The following is a 14,427-nucleotide window of genomic DNA, read 5'->3' as shown; positions in this document are numbered from 1 at the left end:
TCCTAACTGTCAGGGTGGTCAAACAGTGGAATAAATTGCCAAGGGAGGTTGTGGAATCTCCATCGCTGGAGATATTTAAGAACAGGTTAGATAGATGTCTATCAGGGATGGTTTAGACAGTACTTGGTCCTGCCATTGGGGCAGGGGGCTGGACTCGATGGCCTCTCGAGGTCCCTTCCAGTACTAGTGTTCTATGATTTTATGATTCTATGATTAAGTCTTAGTTGCCTCACCAGTGGCACCAACAGGTGCTGTGGGCCCTGGGAAAAGGTGAGTGGGGAGCCGGCTCCATGCATGGAAGGAGTGGGACCAAAGAGCAGAAGGGGTGCGGGCTAAGGGCAGTCAGCCGTCAGCATCACCTGTACTATCACACTGGCCCCTTCCAAGCTCTGGGAAGCTGGAGCAGTGCTGCTATGGCATTTCATAGATGCTTGGGGGCAACTATCCCCTTTGCACCTTCCCTCTGTTGGCGGCCCTGTGCCTTACCTTAATAATGCAGTGATAAGCTTTAACTGTTTTTATTACCCAATATTGACATTAGCTCTGAAAAAGTGCTTTTGGCATGCAGCTTAAAGGCTGGCTTTGGTACTTTGCATATAATCTGCTAATTCTTTAAGTGTTCTCAAATCACACCATACAAAATAAAAACCAAAAAAAAAAAAAAAGAGAATATGAGCATGGGGATGATATTGTGTATAAAAGTGTAAAGAACTTGTGATTCCTCTTGTGGCAAAATTTGAGAATGTTCTTATCATAAAGTATGTGTTATATTTTCCAGGGTGAGAGCCCTTCCAGTAATGAGCTAAGTCTCTAGCAATTCCCCCCTGAAACAAACTTGGCTTAACATCACAGGGATTTGAATGGGAGCCTAGGCAGTGCTCAACCCTAATTACAGTGCAAGATAGCTTTACTGATGGTGGCTTTGGTACATGCAATAGACAATGTCAAGGTGGGAATGACCTGGAAAATGGTCAACTGCGAGTTTTAGCTGATCTGTATTTTGGGTTGCAAAGAAATTCTAGATGAGGCAGCAGTAGACCAAAAAGGAAGGACATAATAACTTGAAACTCATAGCATTGTGAGCAACAGGGAACAAAGCAGTTGATGCAATCACTGGCATATAATTTAGCACACAGAAGAAGCTATTGAATAAATGCAGTTAATTCAAATTGAGCACCTGGAGACAAATGTTTCTTTTAGAGGGCTGGTAACAGAATAGAATTCATTCTGAGAACCCATGTGAGGGATCCTTCAGCTCTATTTGGTAAATAAATGGGACCAGATCAAATTGTTTTGCCATTAAAACCCATGTTTGCCTCAGGTTTCATTAGTAGGACAAGTATGTAAAAATAGACTAGGATAATTAACTGAATAAGTCTGTGTACAGTTTCCTCTCCTGTCATGAAATGAGCTTTTTTCTCTTTTCCTGATCTTAAAGATGCCTTGACATTCAGATTAGCACAGTATAAATGTTACCTTTAAAATGACCCTCAAAATTTCTACAAAAGAATGAAGTTTGGACAGAGACCAAGCATAACGTGTCAACCAAGAGAAAGATGTTCTGCAGCATTACGGTACTCACTGCACTGCTTTTAAACTGCAGGTTCACATGGACAGTGTGTATGACTAACCAATACCAAACAACAAAGCTGAAATTTGAAACCTAGAATATCACCAAAGTGAACCATATAATGCAATGATGAAATGATTCAGTCAGATTTTCAGAACTTACTGTCTCCCATCTAGCACAGGGGACATGAAGTTAGTTATACCTTTATGCCTGTCTACCAATCCTGGAGTCACCACATGCTTGTCCAATCCTGATGTTCATTACAACATCTGGGAATCAGCTGGTGTGCATTTTATGGTCCTTTATGCAAGCTGGGAATCAACCACACTTAGTTCCTCCTAGGGCTGATCCACATGTTTGCTGCTATGCACCCACGTGCTGAGGTATAGAGAACATGCAAAGGAGCTGAGAATTTTCCTGTAGTGAGTGGAGCCAGTTAAAGTAGATTTTTGGCTATTTTGTGGCACAAAGGGTTGAGAACAGGTCAGAGGCAAAACCTATCCCTTTGTCAAGTTACAGTTTTCTACTTAAATGGCGCTACTATTGGAAGTACCTGGAAAGCTAACATTAGAAAGAATAAGGCTTCCCCTCATCGGAAGTGCAATGGTCAATGTGATGTACAGGCAGTGCCTGTTGCAAATGTTACCTTAATGGCTCCGCATCTACATAAACTGGAATAAACATTTCAATTCCCCTGAAACAAGGGCCTTGGACGATTGTCCCCTCCCTAATTCAGTCCTAGCTATTGACAGCTTTAATGAATAACTACTGGTCAACTCTTTAATTAACTGGAGTAACAAGGCTAATCTTAACTGATGTTGTGCCAAGAGAGCCATTAGCAGAGAAAATAGGTAACATAGTAACTAAACAGCTTATGAAATCATCAGGTACAATAAATGCTCACATGTCCCAACCCCCCAAGAGCCACTTTAGCAATAAATAAAAAGTTCACATGACCAGCATTTTCAGTTACTGCAGCTGTAACACCAGACCCCCATGGGGATACAATTCTCTTTGGACCTTCATTTAATCATACATTTAATTATTTATTTTAATGGATATTTTGTCACATGGGCATGCAGAACCAGACCCTAAACTGCTATTATTTTAGGATGATGATGATAATTGTAGTAGTAGTATTAGTAATAGCAGCTGGACACTGTGCAAACACACAGAGACACAATTCCTGCCCCATAATGCTTACAGACAAGGCAGACAAAGGGTGGGAGGAGAAAGAGACGAAAGGAATGAAGTAACTTTGTCAAAGTTACACAGCCGGTCAGTGGCAGAACTCAACTGAATACTCTGCCCCTTTGATCAATGTACCTCCTGTTGGTCACCTGTTCTTTCCTACCTAAATCTCTCCTGTTTACACTAGTAATCTTTTGCACAATATATACTGGTTTTCTAATCTGGAATATGAAAAAATCTCTTGTTGTCATTGCCATAACTTTTATATTACCGATGCATAGATTAATCAGCCTGTTGTGAAGAACCTTTTGTAGTGAGTAAGTGTGTGCTCCTTGTTTTCAAGGTATTCTGCATCTGGTGTTGTGAGAATCCATCAGTGATTTAGTCTAAAAACACCACTGTATTCTGCACAATAATGACACTAGCAGCACCACTACTGCACATTCTAGTGTTCTGGATGAATGTTGGAGAAGAGTATATGTGGTGTGATAAAGTCCCAAGCAATACCTCGTGGGCCCTGTGCTTTGGGGCGGTTAAGGTAATGCCTCAGAGGCTCGTTGTGCCCCTTTCTGCTCTGCCTCTAGGGCAGGGCACAGCCTACTGAGCCGTACTCATCATAGACACTGCCATGAATGGGGGGAGTCCCCACATGGAAGTTGAGGCTCCCCTGCTCCTTCCGAGCTGTCGTGAGGAGTCTGGGGGAAAACCCAGTCCCCTCCCGCTTGATCAGGGACTGTTCTCCCTCTGCCACCCACACCTGTCCTGTGGCAGGGACTGAGCCGCTGCCCACCTGTGTCTATCAGCTGCGGGGCCTGTAAAGGTGTCTGGCCTGAGGGTGGTCATGGCCCCGAGGCCCTGACACCCCATGCGCTGAAGGGTGAGATGCACCATTTCTTGGAGGACATTCATGGCTCCAAGAATAAGGTAAATCTCACTCTTCAGTGCTGGAGAGACTAAGAGGCTAAAGATACTGGGAGGAGGGATGCCATGGCCTACCAGTGGGCCCGTGGCTTCCGTGATGCCCTGCTTAATTTGGGGGTTGGTCATGGACTGCTGTGAGGCCCTATGGGGACCATGGGCATTCCCTCTGGTGAGGAGCCTTCCCAGCCCTCCAAATGCTGCCAATCGTCTTTGCCACTTTGAACACCAGGGGCTGCAGGTCAGGTCTCCATAGGTTTTGGTACTCTCCTTCCTTCAGGAGCAGAGGTACTTGGTCACCTTTCTCAGGGGACCCACACTGCTGCAGCTGCTGAAGCCAGCTCGTGTCTGGATCGGGGAGATGATTTTAGCCACCTCTCGGCCTGTCAGGCCAGAGTGGCAACCCTATTTTCCCTGAACCTGCAGCCCAAGGTGCTGGGGAGTGTCAAGATCAAGCTGGGTCACCTGCTGTACCTCCAGGTCCAGGTGGAGGGGCTCCCGCTACATCTAGTTAACGTCTATACCCTGACCTCTGGCACCAAGAGGACCCATTTCTTTCAGCGAGCGTCAGCCTTCCGTGACACCGTAGATGCTCACGAATGCCTGGTCCTGAGCGGGAACTTCAGCTGCACCCTGAAGACCGGGTCTGCATGGGGATTGATCATAACTGGGCCACCACAGGCATCCTCCATGAGCTAATTGACCATCGCTCTGTGGTGGACATCTGGCGCAGCCACCACCCAGACGAGGACACCATGTTCACCTTTGTTCGGGTGGTGGGCCAATGAGTGTCACATTCCCTGTTTGACTGTATTTACATTTCTCGCCACCATCTCTCATGTGTCCCCTCCTCCAGCATGTGGCCAGCCCCTTTCTCAGACCACTATTTGGTGGCTATGAAGGCTTCCTTCTCCTCTGGGAAGCCAGGGCTGGCCTATTGGCACTTTAATAACAGCCTGCTGGAGGATGTGGGCTTCATGATGTCCTTCCAGGAGTTCTGGCTGGCCTGGCATGAGCAGCAGCATGCCTTTCCCTCGGTGCGGTGGTGGTAGGATCTGGGAAAGGTGCACATGTGGCTCTTCTGCTGCGACTATATCTGGGGCCAGCCAGCAGCGGGATGTGGTGATAAGGCTGCTGGAATGGGAGGTCTTAGAGCTGGAGGGGCATCTGGCCACCACCCCTGGGGATCCATCCCTCTGTGGCACACACCAGGAGAAGCAGGAGGAGCTCCAGGCCCTCAAAAACCTTCGGGCCCTGGGTGCCTTTTTGAGATCTCACATCCACCTCCTTTGGGAGATGGATCGTGGCTCCCATTTCTTCTATGTCCTGAAGAAAAAGAGGTGGGGCAAAGAAGCACATCCTCTGCCTGCTCACAGAGGATGGCACCTTCCTCGTAGATCTGGTGGAGATACGCAAGAGGGCTTGCGTCTTCTTTGCCACTCTTTTCTCCCTTGATTCAACTGATGCCAACACCCAGAGAGTGCTCTGGGACCAACTGGGACTGCTGGAACTACCTCTTACTCTGGCTGAACTCTCGGAAGCCCTCTGTCTCATGCCCACCAATAAATTCCTAGGCATGGATGGGCTGACCACGGAGTTTTACTGCGTGTTTTGGGATGTCTTTGGCCCAGAGCTCTTCAGTGTCTGGGCTGAGTCCTTACTAAGTGGGGTCCTCCTTTTATCATGCAGGCAAGTTATGCTCGCCTTGCTACCTAAAAAAGGGGGACCCTGCAATCTCAGGAACTGGTGTCCCATCTTGCTCCTGAGCACAGACATCAAGATCATTGCCAAAACCATCTCCTTTCACTTCTGGTCTGTGCTGGCAGACGTGGTCCACCCAGACCAGACCTAGAATGTCCTGGGCTGCACCATCTTCAACAAACTTTATTTGGTCCAGGATCTCTTACACCTAGAGTGTAGGGATGGTCTGTCATTCACCCCCCTGTCCTTGGATCAGGAGAAGGCATTTGACAGGGTGGACCACAGGTACCTCCTGGTCACTGTGCAGGCCTTTGGCTTCGGACTTCAGTTTGTGGGTTTTGTCTGGGTGGCGTACGCTGCCTCAGTGTTTGGTCAAGTTCAACTGGACCCTGACTCTGGTCAGCTTTGGGTGAGGAGTGTGTCATGGCTGCCCACTGTCAGGCCAGGTGTATGCTCTGGCCATTGATCCCTTCCTCTGTCTCCTTTGCAGAAGGTTGATGGGGTTGGTGCTCTGTGAGCCAGAGTTACGACTGGTTCTGTCACTGTATGCAGATGACGTGCTCCTCGTGGTCCAGGACCCAGGTGACCTGGCGTGGGTGGAGGCCTGCCATGTCATCTACTCAGCAGCCTCCTCTGCCCAGGTCAACTGGGTCAAGGGCTCTGGCCTGGTGGTTGGGGCTGGGGGCAGGCAAGCCACCTCCCACCCATGCTTCAGGCCATCTGGTAGAGCACGGGTCCACTACTCTATCTTGGCATCTTTCTTTCCACCACGTATTCACTCCCTGCGGGAGAACTGGCAGGGTTTAGAGGGCAGGGGGGCAGAGTGGTTGCAGAGGTGGATTGCCAGGGAGGGCACTGGTGATCAACCAGCTGATCATGTCCATGCTCTGTTGTCGTCTCAACACCCTGGTTCCACCCCCAGAGTTCCTGACCCATCTCCAGAAGCTGATTCTGGAGTTCTTTTGGCCAGGACTGAACTGGGTCCCTGCAGGGGTTCTCCACCTTCCCCTGGAGGAGGGAGGGCAGGGCCTGATGTGATTGTGCATGCAGGTTCACATATTCCAACTCCAGGCCATGCAGGGACTTCTTAACAGTGCAGCTAGTCCGGCATGGAGAACGTTGGTGCACACTTTCCTCTGTCGTTTCAGAGGGCTCCGATATGACTGACAGCTCCTTTACCTTCCTTTGAGAGGTCATCTGTGAGATCTGTGAGTTGCTGATCTTCTACCAGGACCTCTTACAGACCTGGTGGCTGCTTGCAGTGACCAGGTCCTTGGAGGCCACCATGGGGAAAGACCTCTTCACGGAGCCCCTATACAACCCTCATTTTCATGCGCAGGTGGCGGAGTCTCCCTCAGTGTGCCAGAGATTGGTCCTGAGAAGAATCACCAGAATCAGAGAACTCCTGGACTACGACTGGGGAGACTGGGTAGAGTACCCAGTGCTTACACAGCGCATGGGGCTCTCCACCCTCTGTACTCCCTGGCACGTGTTTTGGGAGGTAAGGGCTGCCTTACCATTGGCTGCTCGGGTCTACCTCAGCCATGTCGTGTGAGAGGGGGCACACTGGCCCCCTCTGACCCCTGGCCATCTGGATTTCTATATAGGCACTTGGCCCCATGTGCCTTCTCAACTGCCCCCTCCTTCATCACCCAAGATGGCTGCATGCTTTGCATCCAGTTCCCTTTTGAACCGTGACAAGACATCACCTGTACACACTCGTGCTCTACATGATCCATACTCTTGTGTCCCACCTGGACACCAAGCGGTGGGACCTATTGCCACCAGCAGGGGAAGAGGAGCCCCAGGGGCCAGTTTGTACTCCACTGTAGTCCCATGGCTGGCTGGGGACATCAGCTGGCAGACCCTCCACAGGGCAGTGAGCCTGGGTGTGTACTTGGCACGCTTCACCCCTATCCCTGACACTTGCTCCTTTTGTGGTGCGAGGGAGACCCTACCACACATCTATCTAGAATGCGCCAGGTTACAGGCCCTCTTCTGGCTCCTCCAGAACCTCATCTTGAGGTTGTGGCTGCCCTTTTCCTCACACCTCCTGATCCTCTCCTACCCCATCTGTGGTTCCACGAAGTCACCAGACCTACTCGTCAGCCTCATTCTGGCCATGGACAAGGTGGTCATTTACAAGACCAGAGAGAGGTGGCTGGCTGAGGGGAGGGGAGACTGCTACTGTGGGGCCTACTTTCATTCCACAATCTATTCATGAATCCAAGCAGAGTTCCTCTGGGCAGTGTCTGCTGGCTCCCTTGACACCTTTGAGGAGCAGTGGGCACTGCCAGGGCTCTCTGCTCAATATCCCTTTCCGGCTCCCTCATTTTAGCCATATGACCTCCACACCCATCCCTGTTTCTTGTTAGTTGTCTCCCGAATTTATCTGGGGCTCATGTTTTTAGTGGACCTTCCATTTTCTAAGGGGATCTTGTAGCTGTGGGTGGGCATTGATCCTTAATAGGTGTAGACTTCTATAACCTGCTGTGAGCTGTGGTCTGACACAGTGGGTTTTTTTTTTGTAGTAACTCTACAAGTTGTCTTTTCAGCAGCAATTGCTTTTTCTCTGGAGAGTAGGCCAGAAACAAAGCATATGTCAAAAGGCACTGATAAGCTCGAGAGACCAGGATTTCAAAGGTGTTTTGCTGATTTCAATGAGAGTTAGGTGCCTCATGGGATTTCCAAAAGTGCCTAGCCAGATCAGCATTCTTAGGCAACCAAATACCTTTGAAGATCTGACCAAGAGAGATCATCTCTAATGCAATTCCATCATGTTAGTGTCACTTTACTTATATTCCTTCATTAGAAACATATAATCCTGGTTTTGGCTTCTTTTTCTATATCATGCCAATGAAATGAATGCCAGTCTGAAATCCTGAAAAAACTGGTAAATGATAAAATTAAACACATTAACACAGAATGATGAAAAAGCTGATTATTTTGGTATCTGAAGCACTCATGAAAATGCTCAAGTAATCTTGTCTCAAAGTAAGAAGGCAAGAAGTTTGATCTTTTTGTCATTTCAAATGTTTTCATAGGTCATTTTGGCTCTTCAGTAGCTTCCTATTTCATATTCTTGCGCTGGATGTATGGAATAAATATGATTCTCTTTGGACTGACATTTGGCCTTGTAATGGTGCCTGAGGTGAGAAAGGGAGATTTGGGATTTTTTTATATTGCATTTCTTATTTTTAGAGAGGCATGAAATGTCATTGAGAAAAGTTACTCACTCTTTTACCTTTTTGACTAAAACATTTAGGCTAAGTCTACATTTTCATTTCTTTTTCAAAAGAGGCATGCAAATGAGTGAAATTGAAAATACAAATGACCTGTAGATTTATATATCTGTGCCTCATTTGCTTATTATTTTGACAGAGCTTCTTCTGAAATCAGTAAAACAGTATAGATGCAGCTCTTTCGAAAGTAAACCCCATCTTGGAAAGAACTCTTCTTCCTGAAACAAAATAGGAAGAATGGTTCTTTTAAAGATGGGGTTTACTTTCGATACAGCTGTGTCTACACTGGTTTTCTGCTTTTGAAAGAAGCTTTTTTGAAAGAAGAATATGCAAATGAGGAACCAGATATTTAAATCTGCACCTCATTTGCATTTTCAATTTCACTCATTTGCGTGTCTCTTTTGAAAGAGGAATGCAAGTGTACGCACAGCCTTAGGGTGAGATCCCTATGGCTACTTCTACAAGGCATCCTGAACTCTAAATAAGGTACGCAATTTGTGCTAAGCAAATTGCATATCTTATTTTGAGTTTGTTTAGAAATAGGATATTTCAAAGCATTTCTTACTCCTCCTGAAACAAGGAATACAGGGATTCCAAAATAGTTGACCTGTTGTTTAAAAAAATATTTTGAAATAGCAGGCACATTTCAAAGAGGTGGAGTAACTATTTTGGCATACCAAGGTATTCCGAAATAGCTCTTCTGTGTAGACATAGCTTAAGGCTCCAGCCCTTTTAAGCCACAACAAAGGGACGGATTGGTGTAAAACAGACCTAAAAGCCCTGGTTCTGTTACAGGTACTGCAGAAGATGCACTGCGCAACCCAGGGGTGAACTTGTGGGCAATTGGGGGTGCCACCGCATGGCTGAGTGTGAGACAGGTGTGGAAATCAGGGCTGCATCCCATAATGCTGGGGATACTCTGGGCAGAGCTGGAGCTCTTAGGGCAGCACAGAAAGTCTGTCTAAGTTATGGGAGGGGCATCTCCATACCTGGAGCAGTGCAGGATTGGCACAGGGGGAGGGATAGGAAAAACACAGAAAGGTGGTTTAAAGCTTTTTTAGCCCCCATCCTCTGGCCTGTGAGTTCTGCACTATAAGTTGGAGATATTATTTCCAGCTTGAGGAGCTATCCTGCATACCAGCTGTGAGCAAGAGCTAAAAATAAAGTGCAGCCACAATGGCACAAATGGCAGGTACAGCCAGCCAACTAGCTTCCCTGACTACAATCCCGTTCAAGATGCTATCAGGAAAGCTTTTGGTCATGCTGCCCTGGCTACCCCTCACTTTTAGAGGGCTAGCTTGCTTAGGGCTAGTCTGGGTTATGTGTCCTCAAGCTGTTAATGATACCTCCAGTTCAAAATATAGGCATATCCTTAGACACATAGCACAGAATCTCACCTGTAAGGTGGAATTCAGATCCAGTTGAAGTTATCTCATGCAAAGGACCAGTATAAGACTTAAGCATGGCTCAAAATAGGATTTAAATGGAATTTAAGTGGTACATCAGTCTTGATCTAGTGCCTAAATTTCAGCCTATTAGCCTCTTGATTACACTTCCAGTGTGTGCATGTAAGGGAGTGCCCCTTATAATATCAAGCCCATGAGATTCATTTAGGTTGTGATGTTTTCCAAATATTTTCCAATGTTTTCAGTTACCCTACTGTAGAGAAATTGAAGCTAGTTGAGTTACTTTGGATTTACACCATCTTAACAGCCTTGTCCGGCTTCCATTGAAGTCAAAAGAGAAACGCCCAGTGACTGCAGTGAAACAGGATGAAGACCAGCTGAGAGTAGAATCTGGCCTAGTACCTCCTGTGATTGTGCAAACCTTTCAACAGAGGTTCATATATATATATATATAAAGAGTCTTGATTGTCTTCTGAAAACTGGCTCACTATGTGCAAAATTTTTTCTGTGAGCAAAAGCAGCAAAATCAATAGCCCAAGAAAAATGAATTTGCATCACTGAAAGAACTCACTGATCTGATGAGATTTGTTACCCTCTTTGTTGCTGCTGAAAATAATAGGTGTAGCTTAACAGTCCATTGATTTTTAGTAGAAAGCCATTTAATAAAAAATTGGTGCAGCATATTTCAGCAATAGCTGCAATCACTAATCAAAGATGTGAAGGCAAAGAATTTGGAGAGGTGAACTGATATTAGAGAATTAAGGAGAACGATATGCTTTTGGTCACTGGTATTATGTTTTGATCTGTTATCTACATACATCACATTTTGCCTACAGGTACTGATGGGGAAACCTTATGGCACATTGCCTAGAAAAACTGTTCCAAGAGCTGAAGAAGCAAGTGCTATGAATTTTGCAACTTTGTGGGATTTTAGCGTAAGTGTGCATTGTTGAAAGGCTGCCTAGTATTATGACTCTTTTACCTCTACAAGGCTTTGATTTTAATGTTCAGTGCTTCACTGTTCAATTTCAGTAGTTTAAAATGAAGTATGTCAGGAGATAATTCAAAAGCATAGAGATCAATTCAAATAACTTTTCGATTACTTCTGAGCATAGATGGTTTTTTGGCCTAAAATGGAATAGATGAAAATTCCTTGTCCATTAATGAATCATTAGAAATAAAAAAGGAAGAATTTGGGATGAAAGAGTCTAGACTTATTTAGTCTCTGCGTAATTCTATGTGCTTTAGTGGAGTTGAACTATAGATGAAATTTGACGCTTTGCATTTAGATTTTGTTGAGTGTTGCTGTATAAGTTTCAAGTAAGACAAGAACTTACCCTCTAGGGTTTCTTTTAAAGATAGACTCGAAGCAAAATTCTGGTTTTGTAAATTTGAAAATATTTAGCTGTAGTAAGGATGGCTGAGTCCCTTGCTTTTTGCTGCTCATTGTATCCATAAGAAATGAATTTCTATTATGAGTCTGAAGGTTGACTTCTAAATACTTTTATGTATTGAAACAATATTTTCACCACTTTTCCTATAGGACTGGCTTCCCTACAGTGATTACATTTTTAAACATGAAATAAATTTAATGATTGGGCTGAGCCCAGGTGCCAGTGCCTTAGTTAAAGGATGATGGGTAGTTGGAGATACATACACATCTCCTGGAGCTGGAGGGGACCTTGGGAGGTTATCTAGTCTAATCCCCTACCTTCTTGGCAGGATCAAGAACCATCCCTGACATCCATTTGCCTCAATCCCTCAGTGGGCTCCTTAAGGGTTGAACTCACAATGCTGGTTTTAACAGGCCAATGCTCAAACCACTGAGCTGTTCCCCCCTGGCTACATCTACACGTGCAGCCAACATCGAAATTGCTTATTTCGATGTTGCGACATCGAAATAGCCTATTTCGATGAATAACGTCTACACGTCCTCCAGGGCCGGCAACGTCGATGTTCAACTTCGATGTTGCTCAGCCCAACATCGAAATAGGCGCAGCGAGGGAACGTCTACACGCCCAAGTAGCACACATCGAAATAGGGATGCCAGGCACAGCTGCAGACAGGGTCAACGGGCAGACTAGCGCTTCCGGGGCAACAGCTAGCCGCTCCCTTAAAGGGCCCCTCCCACATACACTCAGCCTGCACAGCACGCGGTCTGAGGAGCCATATAGGCACACAGACCCCGGGCGCCGCAGTCATGGACCCCCAGCAGCAGCAGCAGCAGCAGCAGCAGCAGCAGCAGCAGCAGCAGCTAGAGGTCCACCCAGCCCTCCCGGCAGGAGCAGGGCTTGCCCTGGCTCATGCCATGTGGGAGGCAGTTGAGCATCTTCTTGCCCCAGGGGAGGAGATGCCCCCAGGGCAGCAGGGCTCAGCCCCTACCCCTGCAGCACCCCGCTCCACCCCCCGCCTCACACGCCGGCGGCTGTGGAGCTACCCCACCAGCACCGACTGGTGGGAGCGGCTGGTGCTTGGGGAGTGGGACGACGACCAGTGGCTCAGGAACTTCAGGATGACCCGCCAGACATTCCTGGAGCTGTGCCAGTGGCTCACCCCTGCACTCAGGCACCGGGACACTGCCATGCGGCGTGCCCTCCCTGTGAAGAAACGGGTCGGCATCACTGTCTCGAAGCTGGCCACTCCGGACAGCTACCGATCCGTGGGCCAGCAGTTTGTGTCGGAAAGGCCACCGTCGGGGCTGTCTTCATGGAGGTAAGAGAACCCACAGGGGGAGGCCAGGGCAGGGCACGGGGGCCAGGGCAGGGCAGGCCAGGGCAGGGCAGGGCAGGGGGGGCAGGGCAGGCCAGGGCAGGGCAAAGCAGGGGGGCCAGGGCAGGGCAGGGTAGGGTAGGGCAGGGCAGGGCACGGGGGCCAGGGCAGGGCAGGGCACGGGGGCCAGGGCAGGGCAGGGGGGGCAGGGCAGGCCAGGGCAGGGCAGGCCAGGGCAGGCCAGGGCGGCCAGGGCAGGGCCGGGCCACGCACACCCTGCTCACCCCTCATTGGGGCTGTCCCATGTGCTTTCTCTGCAGGTCGTGCGTGCCATCAACGCCATGCTCCTGCACAGGCTCGTGAGGCTGGGGGACCCACATGCCACTGTCGCCACCTTTGCCACCCTGGGCTTCCCCAACTGCTTCGGGGCTCTGGATGGGACTCACATCCCCATCCGCGCCCCGCACCACAGCGGAGGCCGATATCTCAATCGGAAGGGCTACCATTCAGTCGTCCTGCAGGCCTTGGTGGACAGCCGGGGACGGTTCCAGGACATTTACGTGGGCTGGCCTGGCAGCACCCATGACGCCCGGGTTTTCCGGAACTCGGGCCTGTGCCGCCGGCTGGAGGCGGGGACCTACATCCCCCAGCGGGAGATCCCTCTGGGGGACACCACCATGCCCTTCTGCCTCATCGCAGATGCGGCCTACCCCCTCCGGCCGTGGCTCATGCGCCCCTACACGGGCCACCTCTCCGCCAGCCAGGAGCGCTTCAACGAGCGCCTGAACCGTGCGCACCAGGTGGTGGAGGGCTCATTTGGCCGCCTCAAGGGACGCTGGCGATGTCTCCTGACCCGCCTGGATGCCAGCCCCAACAACATCCCCCAGATTGTGGGTGCCTGCTGTGCCCTGCACAACCTCGTGGAGAGCAAGGGGGAGAGCTTTCTTCAGGGCTGGGCCGCGGAGGCCGCCAGGGCACACGTGCAGCCACCTGCTGCCCCCAGTCGGCAGGTGGACCCAGAGGGGACCCGGGTCCGGGAGGCCCTGCGTGCCCACTTCGACCAACAGGCCGCGGGGTGAACTCTGCCCAGGCCCCCTACTGCCCGCCCCTTCCTCCCCCACACTCCTGCCCCAACTCCCACACCATGGAGCACCCCACCGCCCCACCCCCCCCCTTGTCCAGGAGAAATGACAGCACGAACTTGTGGGTGAACGTAAACGTTTTTTTTGTCTTAACGAATTTTTTTTTTTTAAATAAATAAATATCTGACACAGAAACCAAAAAGAAGGAGGGACAAACGTTCAAGCAAATCAAGATGGGCACAAATAAAACAATACAACCACAAAGCAAATAAAAAAGTGTGCACCATCAACAAAAAAGCAAAGCAGGGAGGAGAACGGGGCGAACTATTTACAGAGGGGGGACGGGGCAAACAGGGGCACCAAAATAAAGCAGTCCAACAAAAGTATGTCCAACAAGGGGGCGGGGGGGCACGTCCCGGGCCCCTCGCCCCTACAGCCCAGCACTGGGCGTGCCCGGCCGGGAGCTCCGCCGGGCCTGTAGTCTGGTCCGCGGCTGGGTGGGAGCGGGCTGAACCGGAAGGTACTGGTGCTGGCGAGTCTCGGGTGGCTCCAGGGGTCCCTCGGCGCGGTGGCCCTTGCGGGGAGGTGGTGGGGCGATGGCGGACAGC

General features: G+C 49.2%; 1 protein-coding gene across 1 annotated transcript in view; it reads left to right on the top strand.

Annotated features, from left to right (window-relative positions):
* The window catches only part of TMC1 (transmembrane channel like 1), a 69,233-nt gene that overhangs the window by 20,189 nt on the left and 34,617 nt on the right, over positions 1-14,427 (top strand). Inside the window, exons 7-8 of the mRNA XM_074994768.1 lie at positions 8,425-8,531; positions 10,865-10,963. Coding sequence (XP_074850869.1) covers positions 8,425-8,531; positions 10,865-10,963 — 206 coding nt within the window. The remainder of the gene's footprint in view (positions 1-8,424; positions 8,532-10,864; positions 10,964-14,427) is intronic.

This window comes from Carettochelys insculpta, chromosome 5 (genome assembly GCF_033958435.1).
Source record: "Carettochelys insculpta isolate YL-2023 chromosome 5, ASM3395843v1, whole genome shotgun sequence".
NCBI classification, from domain to species: domain Eukaryota; kingdom Metazoa; phylum Chordata; order Testudines; family Carettochelyidae; genus Carettochelys; species Carettochelys insculpta.
Note: the sequence above shows the minus strand (reverse complement) of the source record. Positions and strands in the feature narration are given on the sequence as shown.